We start from the raw sequence: 27,873 nt of genomic DNA on the forward strand, positions 1-27,873 counted from the left end.
TTGCTGCCATGTGAGAAAAAATGAATGTCTAACATTTTGTTCTTGGTGTGTTGTTGTATTTGTTGCAGTAGAGATGGTATTATTTGACCCTGGGTTGCTGGAGTTCTCTAAAATATTTTCAAAAAGAGAGATCCTTTCTTTGTTTTTGATTTGTTTGTTTTCGCTGTTTTATGATGTGTCTATTTAATACAATGCAGGAAAATATTCACCCAGAAACGAACAGTTCAAGGCGGTGTGCTTGGTGCGTGTTTTTGGTAAGTTGGTGATTTCTTAACTGAATTCAGGCGTGGAAAAATCCTGAATTATTTGAGCTTGGAGGTTTTATTAGTGATTCTAAGACTTAAACTGAAGCGTTTCTGTCTAGCTGTGTACTAACCAACTTTAAACACTAGAGGGCAGTTTTATTTTCCTCTTTTCGTTGGCCTGGGATTTGTACAGCACAGTGTCTGTCTGTGTTACCCTGTGATGAATTGGTGATCTGTACCCCAGAGATAGGCACCAGCCCTGTATGAGACCCTAAAGGGTTAACTGGGTATAGACAATGTATGGATGTAGGTTAATTAATATCCTATAACATTTATCTACAGTGACTGACTGAGACATCATCAACTTTACACTTTAAGTGGTTCAATGCTGAACAAAAAGGCCTTTTGAAGCAAACTAGTTTCTGTACAGCAATAGAAGTTGATAAATGCCCAAAGTGTATCCTGTATGTCGAACAGCCACTCTGAGATCCTATAACCTACCTAACAAACAAGGCACGTTCTCTACACGTTAAACACGCGTCGCATGTTCTCCACTTGACAACCCGCCTGTGTTTGTCTGTGGCTGCCGGGCTGAGGGGGGTTTAATCTCCGGCTGCATGAGTGTGAGAGATATGGGAGTAGCTGAGGGGGGTTTCTGGATTAGAAGCTCCAAAAATATTCTGGTTGAGGTTTGAAGATGAGTCACGGCACAGAAACAGCTCTTCGGTATGGAGTCGAGCTCCCTCCCTCTCTCTCTCTGTCTGTCTTATGGAGATGCCGACAGGCCCGATCTGACCCGCAGGAGAGCAAGAGGACTGAAACGTGCCTTTCACCTCTGTCCTTATTTTAAATCTATAATCATTTCCTGTTATGTTTTTAAACGTGAAGAATCCACCTTTAATATCGGTTGGTGAGACGTCATGTAGGTCCGTAAGACATAAAGCCAGAATGTTGACTTGTGAATTTTCAAACACAAAAATGAGATTTAATCTTCTAACATGCTCACAATAATGTCAAAGGTAACAAATTTGAAGATTTAATTAATTGAGAATCAATAAAATATATGAAACTACATTGAAAATTATTTAAATGTCAAAAAATATTCATGGACTTTGGGTATAACTTGAATATGTTCAGTTCTATAGTGATGTAAAAATATCTGATAAAGAACTAGAATCTAATGATCTACCATGAGACTTGGGGCAACAATTCTTAAAGGGTGAACTTTTAACTACATTATAAAAAACAAGAACGTAAATAACCCCTAAATTCCTCTTGGGCAAAGAGATCTGCCCAAAAATTAAAGCAACTCCACTCGGTCAGCATAATATATATATATATATATATATATATATATTCTAATAAGAGAAGGATGAGTTAAAAGTTCATTTTGGTGCACCATGGTCTGCATCAGAGCAAATGTCATTTAATGTATAAATTAAGACTTTTGACAATAACATATTTTTTATTCTAAAAATTGTTTTAATTTGCTTGTAATAATTCTGCCCCTATTTAAAATACAAAGCCTCCATTTGCATTGACCACCCGTGCTAACTGGCCAAATAATCTTTGAACTGCAGTCAGGGGACCGCACAAAACCCCGGGCCGCACTTTGGACACCCCTGATATCTGGGCTATTGGTCCCAACAAGTTCAGTGATTATACCGTCAAAAGGTCAGAACATACAAACATTAAATCTGGATTGATACCTGCTGACGTTTCAAACGTTCTAACTCTGCTATAACGTTCTCAGAAACACAGAATAACATTCATTATTTCAGGCTGAACGATGAAAGCTTTAACTTTGCCTGTTCAAGATGCCGCCTGGTTGTTAAACAGGACTGAAGGTATTTAGACTTTTATTTCTCTACTTCAATACAGGATGGACACAGATTAGGAGTTAACCTCAAAACAATAAAGCTCCTCCAGGGGAGAGAGGTTCTTTAAAACCTGACTGAGCTTTAGAAAAATGGCAGCGAAATCCCTTAAAACAGACGCGCCAAGCTTGGAGAGAGACGCCGGAGGCTGTACCTGCTGCCAAAGGAGCTTCAACAAGGTACTGGGTGATGCCGTAAACCCCTGCAGTTAAACCCAAGATAATTCGGACCACCGGTAGATTTTATCTCCATTCAACCAAGAAGTTTGTTTCCAGCAGGAAATGAGACGGGCATCTCTTAAAGGATAAATAAAATATGGTGAAAGGAGTATGTTTAAATGAATCATTTAGCTGTTTTTATTTACATTTCTTGAAAAATGGGATGTTGAAAATGACCTCTTTTATATATTCAGCTGAATAATCTTTATTTGTATTTTGTCAAGCACTCCTTAGTAATGCTGAGCAACCTTCTGCATTATTATTATTTTGACGGTTCATCTTTGATGATGAGCTCCAAATGCTTAAAGGTAGATGGCCTCCTTGCCATCACCCTAATCTTTACCTCCCTCCAAAGAGTCTCAATCAGAGTTAAGGCAGTATTTTGGCTGAGCGACTCCTAAACGTCACTCCTACTTCCAGCCAGAAGAAACTCGTGGGAGAAAAAGTAAATATGAATTTAAACGTAAGACTGCCATGGGGTATGATTCATTCAGGGCCTGACTACACATACATGTTATTTTTAAAATCTTTTTTTTACCTCTAATACACTTGCAAAAAATTTCAAAGTAGATGTTTTTCATTTGTTGTGCGGTGCCAAGCATTTTGGTGGAAGGAGGCTGTAACATAGATAGCCGTGAACACCTTCCAGCTGTGGTGCGTTTTGGCTGAAAACAGGTGAATCTAACCTGCTGCCCTTTAATGACTGGAGATCATCTGTTCGTTGGTGTGTGGCCGTCTGAAAAGGCAAGGAGGAACCACCCTGACATCTTAAATGATGCAAATCCTGTGACGATGATGTTGTGGTTGTGACGATTTACTGCTGGACTGTAACTAACTGTTGAATATGATTTATTTCTGTCTAAAATGAAAAAAAAAATTTTCATTGTGTGCTTTATGGTAAACCTCTTTAAAGGCTAATAAGCTGATAAGAATGTCCTCAGTGTACAGGTATTTGATCACCAAGGAAACTTCTATCACATTGTTGATCCCAACAAATAAGAGGGTTGATTATAAAATGCAATACATTCTAGACTTATTATTAAGAAATTAAAAAGTAGGTTAAGAGAATGAGGAAGATTATCAAAATAATGAATTCTAATGTAACAAATAATACACTGCAAAAAGGGAACTAAAAGTAAGTGCAATTTTCTTAAAATGTGTATATTTTTCCTTGATTTGAGCAGCTAAATCAGACTATTTGCCGATGGAATGAGAATGTCTACCCCTAAAATAAGATAATTAGACATCCTGCACTTGAAATAAGATAATGGAGATGAATTGTTATTTTAAGGGCAAAAATCTTATTCCATTGGCAAGTAGTCTGATTTACCAGCTCAAATCAAAGAAAAATACACTGATTTCAAGAGGATTTTACCTACATTTAGTTACATTTTTGCAGTGTATGCTTATCATTAATTTAAGACATCTGGAATTGATCATATTTTCAAGACACTAAGAGAAAAGTCAAGTTACTTTATTCATGGATAAATGGTCCCAAACCAAACTGTAAACCATTCTGTGTTGTCAGTCCGCTGCGGTGAGTCCAGCTTCACGGCTTCAGGCTGTCGATGTGCTTCTCCACCTCCAGCATCATCTCCAACGGGCTCTTCCTGATGTCCAGGGTGAGCGCGTTCTCGTCGTCCGACGGCGGCTCCAAGATTTCAAACTGGGAGCGCAGCAGATCCGCTTTCATGTAATGTCCCTGCCGGGCCACCATCCTCTGGTGAATGAGGTCGTAGTCGCCATGCAGGTAGAGGAAGAAGACCTCCGGGGAGGCGTGGTGGTGCGAGCAGACGGTCGGAGACGCCGCCGCCGCCGTGGAGCCATGGAGGAGGATCTGCCTGTAGAGGCGCTTGAGAGCGGAACAAGCCACAAGGGCGTCTGAGCCTGAGCGCCTTTCTCTGTGGCGGGAAGACACGAGCATATGTGCACTATCTGTCAGGAATGTAGAAAATGAACCCATGAAATGTTCCCTGTTATAAACGAGGATGTTAAACTTAGTTTTGGTTAAAAAGAGAAGAATAGGGTTGGAGAAGGAGGAGCAGCACAATGACAAGCATGAAATAACAAAATAAGGACCGATGAGCGGTCCATGATGTTACCATAGATGTTTTAACGTCTTCCTTTCTTCTCGTCGCAGACCTTAAAACGGAACTTAAAATAAGTAAAATGTTCTTAAAATTAGTGTATTTGTCCTTGATTTGAGCAGGTAAATAAGATGATTTGCCAATGGAATAAGATTTATGCACTTAAAATAGGAACAACTCATCTCCATCATCTTATTTCAAGTGCAGGATGTCTAATTATCTTATTTTAGGGGTCAAAATACTCATTCCATTGGCAAATAATCTTATTTACCTGCTCAAATCAAGGACAAATACACTAACTTTAAGAACATTTTACTTATTTTAAGATCAATTTTTGCAATGTTCCCTTTTCATCTTAATTTTCTAACCTTCTCTTGATATTTACACATTTTTGAACAATGTCACACCCGCTTCTGCGCTTTGGAGATTTGTAAGACTGAATCTGTCTTGCTTCCATCAGTAAAGAATATCTAAGCGTGTATGAAAGCGCGTTTCACTCACACATTGCAGCATTCGGTTGCTGCACACTTTAGTCGTTGGTTTAAATGTTAGGAAGGCAGTTGGATAGGATCTAAATTAAGTTAGTGTTAGATGAAGTGTGAATCGACAGGATAAAAAGGATATTTTTGCATTTACCGCTCAATGACTTCATGTAGTCTGAGAAGCCAAGGTAATCTGTCCTGAAAAGACAAGAAACAACAATTGAAGCTGTTTTTAGTGCAAACACGATGTTCAGTTACTCTAGTTTTCCTTTAGTGAAGAAGAAAGGCAGGATATGAGGATTCAGATCAACTTCCAGAGCCCAATGCTTGAGTAATCTGAAGCCAACCATGAAAATACTAAACCATGTTTTAGAAGGAAATTTATTAGATTTTAGATTTCATTGGATTAGATATTAAATAAAAGTGTGAGAACTTGATTTAAAGGTTTTTACAGTGGCAGACATATGTATTAGTATCCCTTGTGAAGACACGTAAAAAACCTAAAAACATCTTTTATTGGAGTTGCATTATCTCGCACTAAATATTTTAAAACCGACCATATATTTACATTTACATATGAATATTTACACATTTGTTGGTAAAATGGTGGCACAACCATTTGGACACCTGACCATTCCTTTAAAATAAAAGTAATCTTTCTTTTGAGAATTAACAAACAATCTAACGGTGGCTGTAATTTTAATACAGCAGACAACTCACTATACTAATATTTAAACTAATGGCTTGCTTTACCAATATTCACTCTTTAATGCACTAAACACCAAAAACTGTTTAGTTAATGTTAATAAAGCCAAACAGAAATCCCGCAGAGACAGAAAGATCTAAGACGAATGTGTTCAAAGACGGAATCTCCTACTTTTAGACGCAGGCTTTGACTCATCTTGTTTATGCCAGCCTCCTTCTGCCAGCTAACACCGCAATGACAGGCATGTTTTCGCAAAAGCCAGACAGTAATCCTTTATTTACATTTCTGCTTCGCTCCATCATTTAATCTCAATCTGCCAACTGTTGACTGTCACTGAAACATGGCAGTGTGTGTTGGACAGAGGTATTCCTCCTCAGCGCACCGAACAAACCTCTGCGTGGGAGGTTATCATCTGCCACCACACGCAGCTAGCAGCAGACTGGTGCCAAGGGCTGCTACACTGTCACTGCTGCTGGTTCCTTACTCAGCTCTGATTGGCAGCCAGGTTATTGTTGTGTGGTAGGAAGGAAGGAAGGAAGGAAGGAAGGAAGGAAGGAAGGAAGGAAGGAAGGAAGGAAGGAAGGAAGGAAGGAAGGAAGGAAGGAAGGAAGGAAGGAAGGAAGGAAGGACAAGAAATGAGGGAAGAAGGGCACAAAGAAGAAAGGAAGGACAAGAAATGAGGGAAGAATGGCACAAAGAAGAAAGGAAGGACAATAAATGAGGGAAGAAGGGCACAAGGAAGGAAGGGAAGAAGGGCACAACGAATGAAGGAAGGAAGGAAGGAAGGACAATAAATGGGGATGAAGTGCCCAAGGAATGAATGAATGAATGAATGAATGAAGGAAGCAAGGAAGGAAGGAAGGAAGGAAGGAAGGAAGGAAGGAAGAACAAGAAATGAGGGAAGAAGGGCACAAGGAATGAAGGAAGGAAGAACAAGAAATGAGGAAATGAGGGAAGAAGGGCACAAGGAAGGAAGGAAGGAAGGAAGGAAGGAAGGAAGGAAGGAAGGAAGGAAGGAAAGAAGGAAGGACAAGAAATTAGGGAAGAAGGGCACAAAGAATGAAGGAAGGACAGGAAATGGGCGAAGAAGGGCACAAGGAAGGAAAGAAGGACAGGAAATGAGGGAAGAAGGGCACAAGGAAGGAAGGAAGGAAGGAAGGAAGGAAGGAAGGAAGGAAGGAAGGAAGGAAGGAAGGACAAGAAATTAGGGAAGAAGGGCACAAAGAATGAAGGAAGGACAGGAAATGGGGGAAGAAGGGCACAAGGAATGAATCAAGGAAGGAAGGAAGGAAAGAAAGAAAGAAGGATTAGAAATGAGGGAAGAAGGGCACAAGGAACGAAGGAAGGACACAAGAAATGAAGGAAGAAGGGCACAAGGAAGGAATGAATAAAGTAAGGCAACAAGGAAATAAGAAAAGAAGGCAAGGCAGCAATCAAGGAAGGCATAAAGGAAGGTAGCAAGGAAGAAAGGAAGAAAGTTAGTTTTAGACAATAGGTAAGATGACAGATAACGTTACGGAAACACATTTTAGCACTTAATTGTCTATGAGGAAACATTACCAGCATGATGCATCAGTTTTTGTTCTGTTCTTTAGACCTAACCACAAAACGAGGCCTAAAATATTGTTTTAACCATAGAGTCCAGACCAGCAGAGCTCCCTGACGTTATCAAGATCCTAGTTCCTGTAGCCGCCAGATGATGTAAAACATGTCTATAAACCTACGTGTGCCCACTCCAGAGCTGACCTGGTCTGTGAGTGGCTCTCCACGAGCCATCTTCTCAATGTTTTCCTGTGGGTGGAAGTCATCTCCTTCGTAGAAGGGCCAGCCAAGCTGCGGAGAACCATACCTGAGAAGGTTAGAGTCAGAGGCACTTCCAGAAGAAAATAATGTCATGATGATGAGACAATAATGTGTTTAGGTAACGAATCATCCTGCTTGGATCCATTTACCTTTCCAGAAAGGAACGTCCCGAAACTGCTTCTGTTTTCCACAAAACAATCAAGAAACACAGCCAAAAATGAGCAAAGTTATGTTCACAATACTTTCATAGGGTGTGCAGACAGACAGTCTGGAAATCAGACAGCACAACATTATTATAAAACCAAGAAGACATTTCTTTTCTAAGAAACCTCACTTGAATCTCACCTACAGAGGTTTACATACGCCGATCACGACAAGAATGTCAAATTATTCTGGTTATCTAACAAGACTCCTGAGTCACCCTGGTTTCAGGGTGGCATGATATGAAGTGAATGAGACTGCCTCATAAGGGTAGATCATGAAGTGTAGCGAGTGATAAGCTTCTTAATCATTTTTATACATCAAGCGTTATTATCAGCTTTATTAATAAAATCTTTTAATAACAGCCTCAAAAGTCTAAAGTCTATATAGACTATATCCTAAGGAACACATTTCTTTATACAAAGGAATGACAATTGTAATTTAATATATATATATATATATATATATATATATATATAGACATATATACATACTTATATATATACATATACCTATACGCTTACATACATACGTACCTACGCGTATATATGTGCATATACATACGTGCATACATTTGTACATACATACATACATGTGTACTGACATATGTTCAGGTGGTGATAGCATATATATATATATATATATATATATATATATATATATATATATATATATATATATATATATATATATATATATATATATATATATGAGATAAGATAAGATGGGCTTTATTGATCTCACAATGGAGAAATTCACTTGCCACATCGGTTCATACAAGAAGGTGCAGAGTAGGAAAGGTGCATTCAGTTATATTCAGTAAATCTTCATATATACAATGAATCAAAAGAATACAAAAATATATATATATATATATATAGACATAGGGTGCAAACACTCAGCTCACCATCAGCTGATTGAGGTTTAAACTTAACCAGATACAACTTATTCTCGCTTCCATTTTGGAAGATTTCAGAGGAGGATGGCCTCTGAGGTCCGGCATGTCCTGATGCCCAAAGTCTTAATCACAAAAGTGTGTCCAGTTGGCTCAGACGGTGTTTTACTGTCTTGGAACCAGCCCGGCTTCCCGCCCTGAGGTCCGTCAGCCCCGGGCTCTCCACCCGGGGGACTGTCTGCCCGTAGAGGTGACTCAGAGCCTGTGAGGCTCCTTCCTGCTTCTGTGGCAAAATCTGGACATCTCAGTGGTTTTTCACACTGGATCCAGAACCGAGTTTCGTCCATGCAAAGAAGTAACCTTGTGGTGTAACCTGCACTGCTCTCTGCCGCAGATGATGAAGGCAAAACAGTAACAAAGCTTGCTGGGAAATTACAGTGAAAAAAAAAACCCACAACGTTACAATTAATAAAAACTTTGCACCCAAATCTAAACCGAGACGACCCAGACTTAGTTGTTCAGGTCATTGTGATTCAGCACAGCTTGTTCCACTGTCCATCATTATCTCTTCACACTCTTCCTTGCACTGACTCAGCACTAACCGCTACACAGACGTCATCCACGCAAAGCCCACACAGGAGTGTTGTGTCCCCCGTCTCATTAAATATCCTCTAGAGATGAAACATTTTACCATTTATTCAAAACCTTTTGCATTCTGTCTTTCAGAGGGGCCGGGTTTTACAGCGATGCGCAACAGCCGAGGTCTCAAACAATGGCCGGGCTCTTTCCAGGCAAAGAAGCCGCCCTCAGAATGCTGCAGCACCAGCGTCAGCGTCCACAACAAGGTGGGTTTCCCATCGACTGAGACGGACTGAGAGGACGAAGAGAAAGAAGCCAGTGCTCCGAAGTGCTCAGACAAGACAAAGACAGGCACGCTTGGCCAAAAAATGATTGGAGCAGTCAAAGGTTAGGTTTCAAAGCTAACAACACTGGATCAAAGACATTACGATGTGCAGGATTTGCAACTTTAGACGACTGTGCTGTTACATATTATCCTGATAAAATGTGCTGAGTGGCCATTCCCTGTGGACTTTAAAAGACCAGTCTGTGGAAGAACTATCACCTAAAGATTGGAAAATTAAAATAGAAGTATTTAATAAAAAAAAAAAAGTCCTTGTTTCCTTCATTGGTCATGATAATATTTCAAAAACATCCATGCATGATTATTTTTAAGCAACGATAGTTTGTGAAGCCCCGTTTAATTCAGTCCAGTTAGTAAACCTTATAAACAGACATACATACTTTCCACAGCCCGAGACTCCCATTATGATGTAGATCATCGTGTCTGGGAACGTGCAGTAGCCTCAACGCTGAAATAAATTATACAGGAAAAAAAAAAAATCAAATGTTATATAATTAAGATTCGTTAAGTAGCTACATTGATAACGCAACACAAGAAACCTGCTTGTTTGTATCTTAGTATGGATAAGTCTTATCCATTGGCATTTCTTGGTTGAAAGATGTTGTGTAATTATGTTTTGCAATTTTTTAAAACTCAGTTTACGTAATATCAGACGTCTCTGGGTGTTAAAGATTCAGGGCGGGAAAGTTAAGAGATTTTAGGAAACACTGCGGGAGGGTTTAGCTTGAATACGTGGAAAAGTACCTCATTCCCACTGTTAAGCATGGTGGAGGATTTCTGATGGTGTGGGCCTGTTTCAGTTTAAAGGCCCTGCAAACTTTGTTAGCGTACAATGCATCTATGTTTTCAATGTAAAACATAGATCGTATTGATTAATTGATTGATTGATCTTAATGTTTTCAATAGAAAACATAGATGGCCACACTGTCAAAAAACTGAAAATGCATTTTGTTAGGTAAATAATCCAAAACATGATCAAAGCAGCACAGAAATGGTCCACCATTTCAACCATTCCTTGGACCTAAATCCTAAAGAAAATCTGTGGGGTGAGCTGAAGAGGACGGAGCATACTAAGCATAATAAGCAGATTCTTAACGTGCAAACCTCTTTATGTCCAACCTTGTGTAGTTACAAGAATAAGCGCTGTCCTGTTGGCAAAATGGAGTAGAAGTGTTGACAAGGAGTGTCAACACCTGCTATGTTGGTCAAACCTATAGTTTTTTTAACATGGTGGTTTCTCACCATTCCAGCGTAAGGTCGTGCTTATTATGCATCTTTACCAAGGGTTCAAACTGCACACCGACTGTTGACTCACCGTGGGCCTACAGGGTTTCCGTAGCCGCTGTTACAGCAGGAGTATGACTGTAAACAGGAAAACTCCGCTTACTAACAACCCACTTTATTTAGTTAATAGACGTAAAACCCTCAGAGAAGGCACGACGCCTCCGGGCGGGCAGCGGCGCTCAGCAGAGGCGATAAAACCCCCATGGACGCATCTTCCTGCCGCGCCGTGAGCGCCTGCGCCATGGCCGCGAGTTGTTTTGACACGTGATGACGCACGTTGCTTGCGCTCTCGATTTAAAGCGACAGCGTGCCCCGGCTCGCGCTACACCAAAAAACACATGGGCACGTCCAAACTGCCTTTGACGTCATTATTGCAGGCGATTTAATGAGTTTGAACCAGAAAGGCTTGAAACGAGATCAAAACGAAGACATTTAAATCAATGGACGAGTTGACAGACGGGACCGCCTGTAAAACACCCTTCCTGAAACATAATTATAGATCTAAAAATATAAGTGGTATACACAGAGATATGTTATTGGAATATTATTCGGAAATGAAAATTCAGTTTAGATTTTGCTACAGAGCACATCCCCATCCAACTTCGGCATAAACAAACTAAAAAAGCTGACATTTGATTAACACCGTGGAAGCGGGGTTGAACCAGACAGACAGAGCGGGAGAGAGAGAGGGAGAGAGAGAGCGAGAGAAAAGCCACCATCCCTCCTGAAGATCAATAAGCGGGCCACACCGAGAGGAGACGGATGCAAGTCCTCCTCCCTCCCACACTGTCGCATCCATCCATTCTTTTATTCATCCATCCATCCATCCATCCGCCTCCAAGGGCGGCTCAAGGGGTGACGAGACCCGACGGACACATGTTATGCCTTGCGTAAGCGTGACCCCCCACCCTTCGATGTGTTTTTATTTTTTATTTTTGTATTCACGCGTTTTATTTGCGTCTGTTTCGCACTCGGGAGCCACTGATATGATGAGGAGCTGAAACCGACACCGAAACAAGGATGAAAATGCTCCGGTTTCGCAGCCCCAGCATACGCTCCTTGGACCAGGAGGTCCTCTGCACGATCCGATTACTGGACGACTCCGAGATCTCCTGCACCATTCAGGTACAGCGGAAGGAAAAACCTCGTGGATGCAGCTATTTATTTTATTTTTGTTTTACACGCAGACAAGAGAGGTTGCCGAGTCCGTAACAGCGTATACCCTCGCGGTGATTATTATCCCTCCTCACCATGTCATGATGGAGAAACAGCATTTGCGCGCGTCGTTCCTCCAGTTTCCATGCTGTAATTTACTGCGGACCGCTTTGCTTTGCTCTACACAGCGAGGAAAGGCATGCATGTGTGATGAGCGGTCTAATTGTGAGAAACATGGGGAGAAGTTAGGGTGAACTTTGCTTCATCGTGAAAGAGGACATGGTGGAGCTCCATGGGTGTGGTGGGCATGTTAGTAAAGATTGCGAACAAGCGCTCATATAAAGTTGGATGAGTGGAGGCTTTTGTTTACTTTTGGGATTTCACTGCAGCTTTAGGCCCCTTTGGTCGTGAAAAGTTTTACTAATAAAACTAAGAAAGTGATTACAAAGCTAACAAGAAGAAAGGTCATATTTAACTTTCCTTTAAATAATAAACTATTGAATTTCATTTTATTCTATTTATTTTTCCCCTTTTCCTTAAGAAACATGGATCTCAGCAGGCTTTATTTCCATTTTTAATGCATCTGCTCGTGGAGTCTCAGAGACATATCTAATTTGGCTCTATTCTACGCCTGCTAGAACGTTATACTTGTACAGATTTAGCTGTCAAAGTTTATTTTGGCTGTTGCTGAAAATGTAATCCTCAGTATGAAAGCAGGCGGATTAAGGTGTGGTCATCAGCGATCGTGTCCAGTTTCAATGCGTCCCAGAAACTGCAGCTCTCAACGCCGGCTGAGAGAGATCTGTGGTTTTCTGATCGTTAAGTCTGGTTTCTGGCTGGTTGCGAAGTTTACATACGCTGGTCATCACTATAAATCTCATAGTATATTTTGGGGCTTTTAATGATTTTACTTGACAAGTTTTATTCCAAGGTGGGGTAAATACACAACATTTAACATGGACTTCTTAAAGAAAACCACACCTGGGCTCAAAAGTTTTAATTTTTCCTGGATTTCTTCTCATCCCAGAATGATTTAAATATACAGACTCAAATGCATACGTAAACCCCGCGCTAATATTTGCTTAAATGATGTCCCTGAGCAAGATACAGAGAAGTCACACACTGTTTATGGTTATCGACACACTACTGGCCTGATCCTGGTTGGACGTTTGTCAAATCTACCAGAAATGGTAGGACAATTGATTGTTTTTCTGGCAAACCGCTTGAAGTCGGAGCTATTCCAGAAACTCAATGCTAGTCTTGAGTGTCCACTCAGAAACTAGTGTTGATGTATTTTGTCGGAACATCTTCATCTAACTTTTTAACATCTGGCTCGGGATTGCTCAGGAACAGCCAAGGTGCCTGAAAGGGTGCTGGTTGAGGAAGAAGAACCAGGACCAAAAACAGACACTTTCAAACTCAACAGAAACTGGAAAAGGCAAATGCTTTTTGTAGAAAAATCCGGTGGTCAGAGAAGGAGGAGTCAACATGAGGCGTTCATACCCAAGAACACCGTACCAGCTATCAAACATGGAGGTGGCAGCATCATGCTCGTGCTCTTATTTACTGCCAGTGATAGTTGTGCATTGCACACAGTTGATGTAATAATGAAGACGAAGGACTGCCTCCAAATTATTCGACCTTACTACGAATCAACAGCATGATGGTTTAAATGTGACACAATTGGATGTTTCAGCAGTGGAACTATCCAAAAACACATCGAAGCTTGTTTTTTGCACAGATAAAGGAGACTAACATAGAATCTCTGCAATGGCCCCAACCTCAGACCCATTAAAATATTGAAGAGGACACGTGAAATCCAGAACACCAGCAATCTTAAAGGAACTCTGCCAGTTCTGCCTAGAACAGCTGTCAAATAGCCTGGCTAAAGAAAGCACGTGGTGGAGGCACAGCTTGCTAAAGGATGTTTGTGCAGAGTCGTGGCAAGTTGTAGTCAAGTATATGTTATATATACTATGCCATTATTAGAAGACAAACTTGATCTGAAAAGTGACTCAAAAACAAAGAGGACAAATTCATCTTGTCGGAGTAGCTTTTCTTAGCCAATACTCATTTTATTTCTACTTTTTTTGTCTGATCTGCTGATTTAGCTTTTGAAAAGATAAAAAGAAATTGTAATGACCATTACAAATAAAGGAGAGAAGTGTGCTGACAGTTTCATTAAGGCAGCAGTTTTAAATACAACAAAAAAATAAAGGATTTGCAAGATTTAGCCCTTTAATGCACATCCTTTGTCTTTATCTAAAGTTTTATGAAACACAAAAAAGTCCATGAAAGTGCATCTTCTACATATACTGTACCCACTAATTCCCCTATGTCGCACCTTTAGAATTACATCAGATTTTCAATGCAGTTGCATCACTCTCTTTTTTAAATGACACCATTTGTGAGTGCAGCGCTTTCCCTCAGAAGCAGTTGCCCGCCTCAGCCTTGTTGTTTAACTCCGAAAGACTAAACAGCCTCGCTCTGTGTCAAACTAACCATCTTGCTGATACTCTGCATGTACCCAATCAATGATTTACCGAACAGCACTGTATGCACAGAGAGAAAAAGGGAGCGATACAGAGGATGCCTGTGCGCTTCCCTTGTGCTTTGGTGCTCACATGGATATAACACTCGCGTGCTTGTCTGTTTGAATGCTCAAAAACATATCCAGGTGGACGCACACATCGGAAACACATTAAAGTTGTGGATTTTTGCAGGGAGATGCTGAAATGCGGGAGTGCACCTCTCTGAAATGGGTATTGGGGCTTTTAACCGAGTGCGTGCATTTGTCTGAATTATCAAGAAATGGACATTTATGTTTCTAGCTGACTGCGTCTTCCTGGGCTTTCTTTAATGGCTTTGTGTTCCGGTGCTAAGCCTACATATTTCATGACATCCTGCTCTCGTCATGGTACCCTTCTGCTGCTCAACGGCGCTTCTCCCCTTTCCATTGTGCAGAGACTATCAGCTCTTGGATTACTTTGCTTTCTCTCTACAATGTCATCATGTGGCTGTCTTATTATGTATGTTCTGCTGTGCTGGGTATGTAGGTCAGGATAAAATATCAGCGGCAGCACCAAATTAAACATGAAATCTGAGGAATCGGGTGTGCGACAAGATTTAACTTTCTGAACGTTGTTCATTAAGTGAGTCTGACTTGCCCTCATTCGCTTAAACTTTCCTCCGAGGCATCAGTTCCTGACAGACACATAACCAAGATCCTCTTGCGGCACGTGTTTTTTTTTTTTTAGCGCTGCTAGTGGGCAGTATGGCTCACTGCCCTGGGTGACGTTCTGACTGGGGGCGGTTAAAAAAAAAAAGTTAGGAAAAGCAGTAAGGATTTTGGGCTGCATTTGGTCATAAGTTTGAAAAAAAAAACTGAAACGTATATTTCTACACTGGACACAGGTTCTGTAAAACATAGTTTCTCCATTTCTACAGAGCAAAATCAAAATGTGTTTTGCTTTTAGTTTCGTATTGGTCATCGGGACCACCATCATAGTGTGAGAACTGCAAGACTATTCAAACCCTGGATTGTATTATTCAACAGATTGCTTTAAAAGCATTTGTCTGATTAAAAAAAAAAATCTATTAAAACAAAAGAAAGAACTCCCAAGATTTCTCAAAAAACATTTGTCAAAATCGTTTTGCATAGTCAGTGTGTGCAGAAGAAGGTGCTCTTCATGGTCGGTGTTTATGCGTCGTATATTGTAATTAAAAGATCTTAAATAAAATATCCAAAATGTATAACAACGTGTTATACTTCTAAACTTACACCTAAGATAGTATAATAGAGAAAATGGCTAGAAAGAACTATGTAACTGGAAATTAAGAGTTAGGTAGGTAGGTAGACAGGCATGTAGGTAGCTATGTGGTTTTTATAATTACTTTGAATGTAACAATTATTGTAATAGACTGATGTTTAATTGCACCCATGTTTGTTATTGCCTCAAATGGGAAAAAAAGAGAGCAAAATATAAAGGTAATTTTATCTAGCTGAGGGTCTGAAATTGAAAATTCTATATACAGTTTCAGGTAAAGCTGAGTTTAAGAGCGAGCTGCAGCTTCAGTGACGGACCGGCGCAGAGTGTAATCTAGTCAATGTCATTTAGGACACTTTAACCAAATCAGTGACAATATATTTTGCCAGCAAATACGTCTATATTGGAGGGAAAAGATCAAATACGATTTCTGGCCTTTGTTAAGTGGACATATTTTCCCCGAGATCAGAGACGTTTGAAGTGCGGTGCCACATGGCTGGGTAGGAGAACAGAAACTCTGTATGCTGCGGTTATGTAGTCTTCACCGTAGCTGTCCTGGGTTTGATCCCAGCCCGTTTACCGCTTCCTCTTCTGTTTCTCTTTCTGCTGGTTTCCTTTTCTAGACAGTAATGAATAAAAGGTCACAGTTTATGTAAACATCTGGCTCCAAATGTAGGTTTTCACATCTGTTCCGTAGTGGCATCGGGACAGCCTGATAGTAAGGCAGGCAATGTGCGTCCCTCATGTTTGTGTTGTGGCCTACAGGGCTGAGCGTGTCAGGCCTGCTGGCCCGATGTTTAGCGGTAATGTTCGGTCAGACCCAGCTGCAGGAGAGACACGTCAGGATCAATACACTCTGACCTCCTCTGCTTTCACCTCCTCTTCCAGCCGCGTCCCCTCCCTGCACACACACACACTACTTCCCCTCTGCTCCGCTTTTGGCTTCGTCCCCATCCGACCACCTTTTCTTGCTCGATTTATCTTTATCCTTTTGCTGCCTCGTTCTCTTCTGCTTCTCTGTGACGCATCATGTTTAATTAAGGGAGATCGCTGTTCTCCGTGGGGCCAGCATCGGACAGCTGTCAGCGATAAAAAGTGTGTTTACGTGTTCGTGGTGGGGGGGGGGGGTGCTCTTTGAGGACAAGCGAAAAGTCCTGCCGTTACAGAGGTTGATCCATCATGCAAAAAAATTGTTGCATTTGGGTATGTCAACTTCAAAATTATAATCTAAGATGACTCATCAATAAATTATGAACACGGTCCATTTAAAGCAGGGGTGTCAATCTCATTTCTATATAGGGCCACTTTGGCGTCATGAAGTCATTAAAAGGGCCGGTTGCACGTGTATAGACGATACTTTTCATTTAATAATTTCATTCCAGTTCACATAGAAGAATAAAAAAAACGCACAGTAATTTAAAAGTAGCAACCTTAAGCCTAGTTTATACAGTTTATCTGCAAAAAAAGTTGATATTGGGGTGAGTTACACTTACAGGAGGCACAGTTTTAGCCACTTTATACACTTTAAAAGGATATATGCCTCTATTTTATGACACGAAGTGCCTTTTTTTTTGGCTCTTGAGGGCCGGATAATTTACCTTGACGGGCCGGATTCGGCCCGCGGGCCTTGAGTTTGACACCTGTGATTTAAAGCATCAAAAAGATGATGGAATCACGTCGCGCCGTCTCTGTCTGCGGTTTGGTCCTGGAGATGTGCGTCTGTGTGTGCGTTATGAACAAACCCCAAACTCTGCTGTTGTTTCAGCTCGTAGGCATTATTTGAAGCAACTTATAAATAGCAGCCGGAGTCTATTCTTATCCCACTTGCCGGCATCTCTTTGATGCTGAGCCCAAGATGACTAAAGAGAAATAATCCTTTCTGTGACTGCTGCTTGCAAACCAACAGGAAGCAGGGGGAGATCAGACCGCAGCGTATAATTAAGGGAGGGTCTCGTCAACAGAAGGGGGCCAAGGACTTTAGATGGCTGATAAGAGAAAATGTGGGATGTGTAACACTGCTTGTCGTAAAAAAAATACGAGCTGGGAGAGAGGGACGCCGAAAATCGACACCATGAAGGAGAGGAATGGTGGAGGGAATGTGACGGCGTAGCTGTGGAAAAAAAGATTAAGTAGATTAAAACATCAAACGGATTCAAAATGAGGCCGCGGCAGCTCGCTGTTTCTGTTTAAAACTGAAGACGGGGGGGAAAAGGAGAAGAATAAACATAGGAATATAGCAAAATAGCTTAAAAACGACCAAACTGATAATCAAAGGATAAGAAACCACAGCGTGAAAATTAAACAGGAGACAAAATACGAGAGTCAAACCTGAGAGCAGGTCAGGGAGGAAGGTCAGAGGGACTGTTTACAGAAAAGGGTTCCTTTTCAGGCTCTAAGATCCGCTCTTGCATATCGTGACATGGTCTTTTAACGAATTAATGATTCAATCATTGTAGAGATTTTTTGGATACATTTTAAAAGTCATTTTATCAAATATAAAAGGTTTTACAGTTAAACCTCAATCATCACAAATGGGAAAATCTATAATATCATATGGTTTTCCAAACTTTAACGGCTTCCCATTATAGTTCTTTCTTATAACCACATGTTTCTTTGGTCCTTTTATGAAACCTAAAAACGTTTTGAAATATTTTTAGCCCTAGGTTATTAATAATATTTTATAATTCTGCAGCAAATTTAAGAAAATAATCAAGGAAATACAAATAAATAAATAAAAGAAGATCTATGTAGTAGTTAAACCCTTATTTTAAACATTTGGCTTTAAAATGTTAATATTGCTTCCAGTCCGATGAAACGTGTTGTAACATTTATTCCTAAATCATTCAAGAGTATGAATATCGTTTGGCTTAACAATATTCATATCATTCAAATATAGACTTTACTTTCCACTGCCACATTAACCAGACATTAAATATAAATTTAACCTTTTTTGAGTGTGTAGATCATTGTCGAGAAAAAAAGAAACCAATTTTTACACTATTGAGCAGCCACAGTCATGCTACTGCGTGGTTGGAATCAGCTTCAGTAATGAGTGACTGGGAGGATTATTTGGTGGAAATGTCCTTAGATCAACTAGAACACGGGTGTCCAACGTCAGTTTGAGGCTGGCGTTCTGCAGCTTTTAGATGATTTCTCTGACTCGCATATTTAGGTCAAAAGCAGCACGTCGTAAAAACTTGAGTTGCGTGAGAAGGTAGTTCAGTCATTTGAATCCGGTGTGCTGTATTTCTTATTTTTTTATTTTATTATCGTTTAGGATTTTCTTTTACTTACTTTATTTTATTTATTTATTTGTCTTTGGTAAGTTTATTTCTCAGTCTGGGAACCGATTTCATCATAACTCCGACAACTATGTGAGTTTTGTGTTGTTCAGTATCTCATTCCCGGGATCAAAGCACAAATACTTGCTTTGTGCATCTGTGGCAAGCATACATACAAGGAAAATAAATAATTTACTGCTACCCCCCAAACAGGAGTTTACACTAACCTAAAATTATATTGTATTATCTCATATTATGTAATAATATGCATTATTTTCACACTGTTTCATGGCTCCTCCTTTAGATGGGAAAAGTTTTGAAGCGGCTGCAAACAAAAAGTGCTATGCATTAAGCCGGTCCTGCTGCCGCAGCCATGCCATTGTTGTCATACTTCGTTAAATTTCCAGCTCTACAGAGAGTTACGATGTTCCATAAAAAAAACTAAACTGCTTCAGCTCCATATTCCATAATTTATAGCTCTTCCTGTGAGCGAACGAGCTTGTGTGCGCAGCCATGAAATTCAGTATTTAGAGCTGCACACATCGGGCTTTTGTATGTTCATTTGTGCAGTGCTTTGTGCTCATACTATGTGTAAATATGAGCATCTTCGGAGCATGACAGCCAATGAAAAGGTCATTGGTTTCTTTCCAGTCACTCTGGGATGAGGTCACTGTTATCGCTCAAAGGGATGTGGAGGTTACCAGCAAAATGGCAACCAAAATGTAACCTTAAGTAGATTCCGATTCCTATTTATTTATTTAAAAGCTGTTTTAAATGTCAACCAAGAAATTTCCTTTAATTCCTAATATAATTTTTCTATCCATCCATCTTCTATCCCTTCTTCATCCATGCAGGGTTGCAGGAGCTCTGGTGAATAGCTCCAGTGGTCATGAAGTGAGGTGCGAGGTACACCCTGATGATGTTTATGGCGATGTGAGACACCCACACTCATATCAAAGGGCAGTGTAGATTTTCCAGTCAACCTAACATGCATGATTTGGTACTTAGGGAATTAAGGCAACTTAAAGAAAACCCATTTCAGCATTGGAAAAACATGCAAACTCAACACAGATTTAAACCAGCAAACTCCTTGCTGTAAACGAATCACTGGCTGACTTAGTTATACCTAATACCTCAGAATATGTCACACAGACCAGCCCTAATTTAACAACAGTACAAAAAGGAATTTTTTGAAGGCCTTAAATAATTTTTCTGTAAAAAAAAAAAAACATCATCTGGACCATGATGCACAGTACTGGCAGTATCATGCCATTGTTTTAATTTTTCTTCATCAAAGAAAGGGAAGTAAGAATGCACTGATATGAAAAGTTGTGGCGATATCGATATCTGATATTAATATTGCGGTTATGTCCGATAACCGATACTCCTCGATGTGTGTGTATATATTGTACAATTTTTGTACCGATGGAAAACTATTCTTTGAATTTTTTAACTGTGGGCTATAATCTAGACTTACACACTGCTTTTTATGTCTTCTTTACGGCCACTGCTGACATTGCACCTCGGCTTCATTTAAAAATCCATAATCCTGGCTATGATGCATCATTGGCACATGACTGAACAAAAACTGCATGACCAACACCCTCCCCTCCCTTTCTTGAAACACAGGCACAAAGGGGAACTAGATGGAAATCGACATTGGTTGTTAATATTGGCCCAGTTTTACTTATTAGACCTATACCGATATGTTGAAAAATGACTAACATCGGCTGGTACCGATGCTAATGGCGATATATCGTGATTCCCTTTACGGAAGCTGGTCAGAGTTGATGAGGAAAAGGATGCAGCTAATACATTACAATTCTGTTAGACACTCTGCTGGAGCTGCAAAAGAGCTGAGGCTGAGGTGGAGGTTCACCTCTCAACAGGGCGCTGACCGTAAACATACAGACGTAGCTACAGGGAACTGCTTTTGATCAAAGAATATTCAGGCGTTGACATGGCCTAGTCAAAGTCCAAACCTAAATGACATTAAATTGTGATGAAATGTGAAAAACTGCTTTTCCACCAACGATCTCCATCCAACATGAGATACAGCTAGTTATCTCAGGTAAATAAAAAAAAAATCAAATTTTTGTTTCCATCTTTGCAAAGCAAATTGTGTGTTGAGTAGACATTGAATACTTTCCCGTTTTTATTCAGAACGTGTTTTTTTTTCCACTTCACAATAAAGCACTACTGTTTGTAGGCCCATCACACAAAATCCCAAAGAAAATGCTTTGAAGTTTTCGGGTTGTAAGAAAAAAAAGGAGAAAGTGGTGCAAATACTTTTGAAAAGCAAAACAGGAAAAACAAAAAAGAACAAAGCGTAAGGACTAAAACACTAAAATGAAATATACGGTGTATTAACGAAGTTGATTAAAAAAAGGTAAAAAAGAACATTTAATTGTGTTCAGCAGCTCATTCCACATCCAGCACATTGATTTCTCTCTCTTATATCCTCATCAAGCCCCAAATCGATCCCTTCATCGGCTCCAAAGCCTGATGCGTTTGGTGGCTTTAGAAATATTGGCACTCTTAATAATAGTAGGACGAGAATGTTGCCACACTTGCAGAAAAGCCCGCACACACGGTCCAGTACCTAACTGGGGGAAAATGCTTGGCTAATGGGTCCACTTGCATTTTAAATCTTTATTTCCCCCCACAAACCAGCAGAGGTGGATGTATATTTATAAAGAAAATAAATCAGCTTAGCATTCAGTATACTGTTTCAGCTGCCAGACTTTAAATTAGTTTGCATGGAGTGTTAAACAGGACACATCCCTGTATTTAAACTCTTACTCTCTTTTTTCCCCGTCGCCTCTGATTCAACTCCTGTGAGGTTTCAGACACAAGTGAGCGTTAAGGGTGGCAGGAATTTTACACTTATTCTCTCAAAGCCTGTCAGCTCAGCCAATTAGGTACGGCGTGTCATGAAATGAACTGTGTAACAGTCGATAAGGAGCACTCATAATTGAGCTGGCACGCACAATGATTAAATAGCAAGTAGGGTTTTAACTGGGCCAAGGCACCCAGCCAGTCTTTCTGGTCACAAACTCTTGATCTGGAAAACAAACAAACAAAAAAAATCCTCCAGCTCTCTTAGACAGAAATTAAAGTATGTTTTTAATCAACGGCAACTACATAAATCTTAGAAGAAGCTCTCCCTGAAGTGTTGAAAGGTCCAGTTTCTTTGATGAAGGTTTTTTTTTTTTTTTTTTTTTGAATATGCACGGCATCTCAGCTATGCTCGTCTAGACTTCCTGCCTTCATTTATTCATTCATCCTGCAGCTTAAGGGGCGTCTGCAGGTCGATATCAGCTCTGTCTGCTCAGCTAATTGAAGCTGCATGAAGGACCGGGTTTAAATGTTGTGCATGCAAACATTATTCATTCGTTCTGTGCAACTGGAAGTTAACAGACTGACAGGTCGAGGCTGAAAAATGTATGGGACACATTAGCTGGAAGGAAAAAAGGGACAATTTATACCAGAGATTTGATGCTATAACATTGCAATTTGTTGAACATTTTAAAGTGAATATGCTTAAGTCACAAAAAAAAGTGAACTGAAAAGCTGATTATAAAAGCTGACTTTGAAAAGTGCCTTAAGATGACATGTTTCATGAATTGGCGCTATATAAATAAAATTGATTTGAATTAAATTGAAATAAATAATATATGTGTATTTTTAATTAAGAAACCTGAAGGAAACTTTTGGTCTGTTTTTCTTTCTGGTATTTGTGGTTTCTGGACTTTTGTGACTATAAGTGCCTTCTTTTCTTACTTTTGATTGGTTTGCATTTTGAATCAGTCATTTAGGGGCAAACAAACTACATTAAAGGTCTAATATGTCTTTTTTCAAATGCTTGGTACAAAGTTTACTTAAGCTCCCTGGATTTTTGGAAGGTGTTTTCTTGAATTCACAGTGCCTGTTTGGTGAAAAATAATCAATAAATGATTGTTAATGAGTGCATTTTAATATCAATAAGCAAAGTTGTTAAAAATGTTGTTTTACTGTGTTTTTGTTTTTTTTACTTCACAGAAGAGGAAGTGGCAGCATTTATTGGGGGTGCATAAAATACAGTTTCACTAACCTTATCAGCACTGTTGCCTTTCCAGGAGCAGGTCCTAGTTTGAATCTCAGTTTTTCAGGTCTTTCTGTGGGACGTTTGCGTGGCTTTCTTGAAACAATGTGCTTTTCAGATAATAAAAAACAACAACATCAGCTACCATAACTATGCAGACGACACACAGCTCTACATCACCATGTCACCAGGTGACTATGAACCAGTTCAGGCACTGAGTAAATGCCTAGAAGAAATCAATGCATGGATGTGCCAAAATTTTCTTCAGTTGAATAAAAACAAAACAGAAGTAATAATTTTTGGACCAATAGAGGAGAGATCAAAAGTTAGCACACAGCTTCAGTCACTTCAACTAAAAACCACTAATCAGGCCCGAAACCTGGGAATAGTGATGGACTCAGACCTGAACCTCCAAAAGCATCTAAAGACAATTACAAGGTCAGCTTTCTATCACCTGAGGAACATTTCTAGGGTTAAAGGACTAATGTCTCAGCAGGATCTGGAAAAACTAATCCATGCGTTTATTTTTAGTAGAATTGATTACTGCAACGGTGTTTTCACAGGTCTGCCTAAAAAGTGGATCAGTCAGCTGCAGCTGATCCAGAACGCTGCTGCCCGCGTCCTCACTAAGACTAAGAAAGTAGAGCACATAACACCAGTTCTAAAGTCCTTACACTGGCTCCCTGTATCTCAGAGAATAGACTTTAAAATACTTCTGTTAGTCTATAAATCTCTGAATGGCTTAGCACCTAAATACATCACAGACTTGTTATCAGTGTATCAACCCTCCAGACCATTAGGGTCTTCTGGCTCCAGCCTACTCTGCATACCTAGAACCAGAACTAAACATGGAGAAGCAGCATTTAGTTCCTATGCTCCACTTATCTGGAACAAACTTCCAGAAAATTGTAAAGGTGCGGAAAGCCTGAGTTCCTTTAAATCAAGATTAAAAACACATTTGTTTAGGATTGCCTTCAACTGTTCTAGTTAACTGAATCACCACTTTTTTGTTCTAATTTCTATCTACATTTTATTCCTACTTGCTTTTATTCTGTTTTAATTTGCTATATTTTAATCATATAAAGCACTTTGCATTGTCCCTGTACTGAATTGTGCTATATAAATAAATTTGCCTTTGCCTTTGCTTTGCCTTTTCTCCACTAAATCAGAAACATGCATTGACGAGTAACTGATGGTGGTGAATATAGCAAGGAGCGTGAGCGCGCAGGGCTGTTTGTCTCGTGTGTTCCCCAGATTTCCTCCTTCCTGAGCACGGCAAAATTGGTCCGGGAAATGGATGACTGTGCCATCTCTTTTTTTTTTTTTTCTGCTTTTAGGTAGAAAACTTTTTATAGACCTCTCTTGCTCTCTTATTGGGCAGCATGTGGACTTAGCTGGCTAAAATAGTGCTGTTTTACAACGACAACAAAAAAACAACAACAGCATGGATGTGTGCCCAACAAATGTCAAAGTGCACTTTGGCTCAGCTAAACTGAACCCACTCAGCGCTGCTGCCCCGTTTAGTGTGTGTGTGTGTGTGTGTGTGTGTGCGTTAGTGGACTGAGAGGTTCTGAGAGGAACAGCACTTTGCTGTCATTAGGTGAGATCATGTAAAGACAGGATGACTGGGTTAATTTTTAATGTCCAGCCTTTGGAAACATAAAATATGCATCCAGCCCTTGTTGGACATGACATGGACTCTTTATATCTCCCCTCCACACTTTGTCCCTTTCTCTTTGCTTCACTAGTCAGCCTTCCTAGTTCTCTGTCTTTTTTTTAGCCATGTCTTTGCTTTCTGTCTCTTTCAGCCTCTCAGCACGTTTGGCCCTGTTTCGCTTTCTGTCTGCTCAGGTTTTCTCTCTCTTGTTACTTGGCATCTGTCCACCTCTGTTCCTCCTCTGAATGTTTGCCCTGAGAACCAGACAGTGGGAAGGTGTTGTTTGATGATCTCTCGCTGGAAAGCGCTCCGAGCGTTGCTGTTTTCACTCTGATTCCTCTATTTCCTGTCTCCCTGCGTGTCTGTTTGTGTTTGCTTGTTATATTTAACAGCTCGGTTGCAACGTTGTCACGGATCTGCAGTAAATCCTGAGACATGGTCAAATACACACTGGCGGAGACACGGGGCTTATACGGACATAAGTCTTTCTATTTGCGCTGCAGACACACTCCTGTTTTTTCTTTCTATCTCTAAGGACAAACCCCAGATGCACACTTTCCCGCAAATACAATAATACTAAGAAACAAAAACATTTTTTTTTTTTTTACAAATCAAACACCTTCACACAACTGTAGTAACCTCACACATTATCAACCCTCCTAACATAGAAATCAAGTAAAGCAGACACATGTTCACCCCAGTGGCAGGTCATCATCGTCCGCATCCACAGGGACAAACATCCGATTTACCTTCTCACGTTTAATGGCCCACGTGTAGCCAACAGGGAAATGTTTCTCCTGAAAACACTGACAGATAATTGTCAAAGAAGGAACACACTCCGACATTATGTCATAAACTAAACGTTGTTGCTGATATTTAGAACTCAGTGCGTAATGCACTATATTTATTACCGCTGTATGATGAACAGATGCGTTGTCAGTATCAGGATTGACTTAATGAAAGGCTATTTATGTTAGATTGCCGTGTATTCACATTTTGCATGTACATTCATGTTTAAAAAACAAAACAAAAACAGGACAACCAATTAAATTAGTTTCTTTGTTGAAAATGTCCAAATATTGATATCAGTGTTCATTTATCTTTAAAAAATAAAATTATTCCATTTTGGACAAACACCCAAAACAAACCTTGTTGTACCCATCAAAATAAAAAAATATAAGCAAAAATGTGTTTCCACCCAAAGAATAGCTCAGGATGCCTTAACATCAGTGAGATGTTTAAGGGGTTTGTAACACCGCAATATGTGACGATGTAATAAAATCGGGCTTCAAAATGTAATAAAACACAAGTGTACCGCATTATGTAATAATCGATGCAAAGTGTAATAAAATCCTTGAACACATTTTGTAAAAGAGAGAGAAGTTAAGTGCAGGTAAAAGCACACAAATGTGCAGCATACACGCCCCCTTTCACTCACATAAATTCTGTTGTTCTGTGTATTTTATTGAAATTCTTTTCTTTACTGATACAAAATTAAACTTGATAAATGAAACATAACCAATAGTTATTATTCCACTAGTCACCAACTAATGCTGGGAGTTTAAAAAGTACATTGTGGCCTTAATGGACTAACTTGCCACTGATAGCATTTTTTTGTCTGCTGAAGAAAACCATGAATGAGTTTAACATTTATTGAACAATGTTTCAATTCAATTTAATCTCCACTTCACAACACATGTCATCTCAAGGTACTTTACAAAATCAGATTCAATCCAGTCATCCAGACAGATTGGTCAAAAAGTTTCCTCTCTAAAGAAACTCAGCAGGTTGCATCAAGTCTTGACAAGCAGCATCCACTCCTCCTGAAATTGTCCATGGCTGCAAAGCTTCTCTGGGACATGATCATTATTACAAGTGTATTTATTAGGGTGAATACAAACGCTGGTTTGTGATTGTTTATTGCATAATGCAACACGTTATTACATTATTATTTCTGAAAAAAAAAAGAAGAGCTACATCCAAATTTTGTAGTAATCTGCGTAAAATGTAATAATGTTATTACATAATCGGCAGAACGTATTACAAAATGCGTTCAAGGACTTTATTACATTTTGTGTCAATTGTTACATAATGCGGTTTCAATTTTGTTTTATTACATTTTGAAGCACGATTTTATTACATTATTACATATTGCGGTGTTATTACATAATGCTGTGTTACAGGGTTTCTTCTATGTAAATTCCCATCCAGTCCTTGTTGAATTTACTGGTATGTTTTGGATCATTGTCACGTTGCAGGTTCCAGTTCTGCTTCAGCTTATTTTTTTCTTTAGCAAATGGTCTCACGTTTCAATCAAGCAACCTTTGATCGATGGTGAAACTCATGATGGATTCTATCAGGGTGGTCTGGACAAGTCCTGCATCCCCAAAGCATCCTAAAAACCAAGACACTGCCAGCTCCATTCTTCACAGCTTTTTCTTGGAATGCAGGATTTAGATAACCTGGCCATTCAGCTTCATAACATGTAACACTCTCCGTTCTTATTCTCGTGTGTTTGTAAATGCACAAATACTGCAAGAATTCATCTTGCAGGCAAGGTTAGGATTTAGGTTGTACCAACAAAGTCCTCTGTTCTGGTCTAATAATTTCTGGTCTAATCTGGTTAATAATTTCAATTTAGACTTTCCAAAGGAAAGTTATTCCTGCTGTTTTTTCAATCTCTGTGCTACAAATTAGCCTTTCCTCCACGTTTTTCCCTCAAGAACAAGAGTTAAACTTGTGCAGTCTCCTGATTGTAGCGCCATGCACTTTCACATCGACAGCTGCGCCATCCTGCTGTAGACCCAATGATGCCATCTTTTTTTTTTTTAAGACTTTATTCAGCATGTGAATGGCAACACTTGAAGAAGTTGGCAGTTTTTTTTTTTTAATGTTCTTAACTTGTTGATTATTTTCTGTACAGTGAAATGTCTGATTTCAAGCGATTCTACTTTTGTATGTCTTACCACACTCATTGGCTGCTACAGACCTCTTTCTGAAGGCCTCGTCGTCATGATTTGGCAGCTAATTCTTCACACCTGTGTGCTGCAGATCAGAGACAGATTATTGAAAGCTTCTGCGAATAGATGTCCAGTCTGATTGTCCTGCTTGCCCTGTCATGGACCTTGTGTTCATTTCCTGAATTTCCCTGCCTTGACCCTGTCAAACATCCACCAAGCTTCTGATTTTTGGACCCCCGACCTGGATTA

General features: G+C 39.8%; 2 protein-coding genes across 5 annotated transcripts in view; one reads left to right on the top strand and one right to left on the bottom strand.

The window, feature by feature from the left end:
• Positions 1–3,799: 3,799 nt before the first annotated feature.
• On the bottom strand, positions 3,800–10,983 carry LOC105921507 (IDNK gluconokinase). Of its 4 annotated transcripts, none has more exons than XM_021313338.2 (6): positions 10,835–10,983; positions 9,817–9,884; positions 7,568–7,598; positions 7,362–7,448; positions 5,064–5,107; positions 3,800–4,241 (listed from the first exon to the last, which is right to left on the bottom strand). In XM_021313338.2, exons 2-6 carry the CDS (start codon positions 9,852–9,854, stop codon positions 3,890–3,892), a joined length of 552 nt encoding a protein of 183 aa, XP_021169013.2. In that variant the 5' UTR covers positions 9,855–9,884; positions 10,835–10,983; the 3' UTR covers positions 3,800–3,889. The 4 variants fall into 4 exon arrangements, with proteins under 4 accessions (XP_021169013.2, XP_012712747.2, XP_035999718.1 ...); XM_012857293.3 differs by having other exon boundaries at positions 10,752–10,983; XM_036143825.1 differs by lacking the exon at positions 10,835–10,983 and adding an exon at positions 10,541–10,612.
• A 437-nt stretch (positions 10,984–11,420) lies between these two features.
• The window catches only part of frmd3 (FERM domain containing 3), a 71,204-nt gene continuing 54,751 nt past the window's right edge, over positions 11,421–27,873 (top strand). The window contains exon 1 of the mRNA XM_036143827.1: positions 11,421–11,845. Coding sequence (XP_035999720.1) covers positions 11,741–11,845 — 105 coding nt within the window. The 5' untranslated portion in view covers positions 11,421–11,740. The remainder of the gene's footprint in view (positions 11,846–27,873) is intronic.

This window comes from Fundulus heteroclitus, chromosome 12 (genome assembly GCF_011125445.2).
Source record: "Fundulus heteroclitus isolate FHET01 chromosome 12, MU-UCD_Fhet_4.1, whole genome shotgun sequence".
NCBI classification, from domain to species: Eukaryota; Metazoa; Chordata; class Actinopteri; order Cyprinodontiformes; family Fundulidae; genus Fundulus; species Fundulus heteroclitus.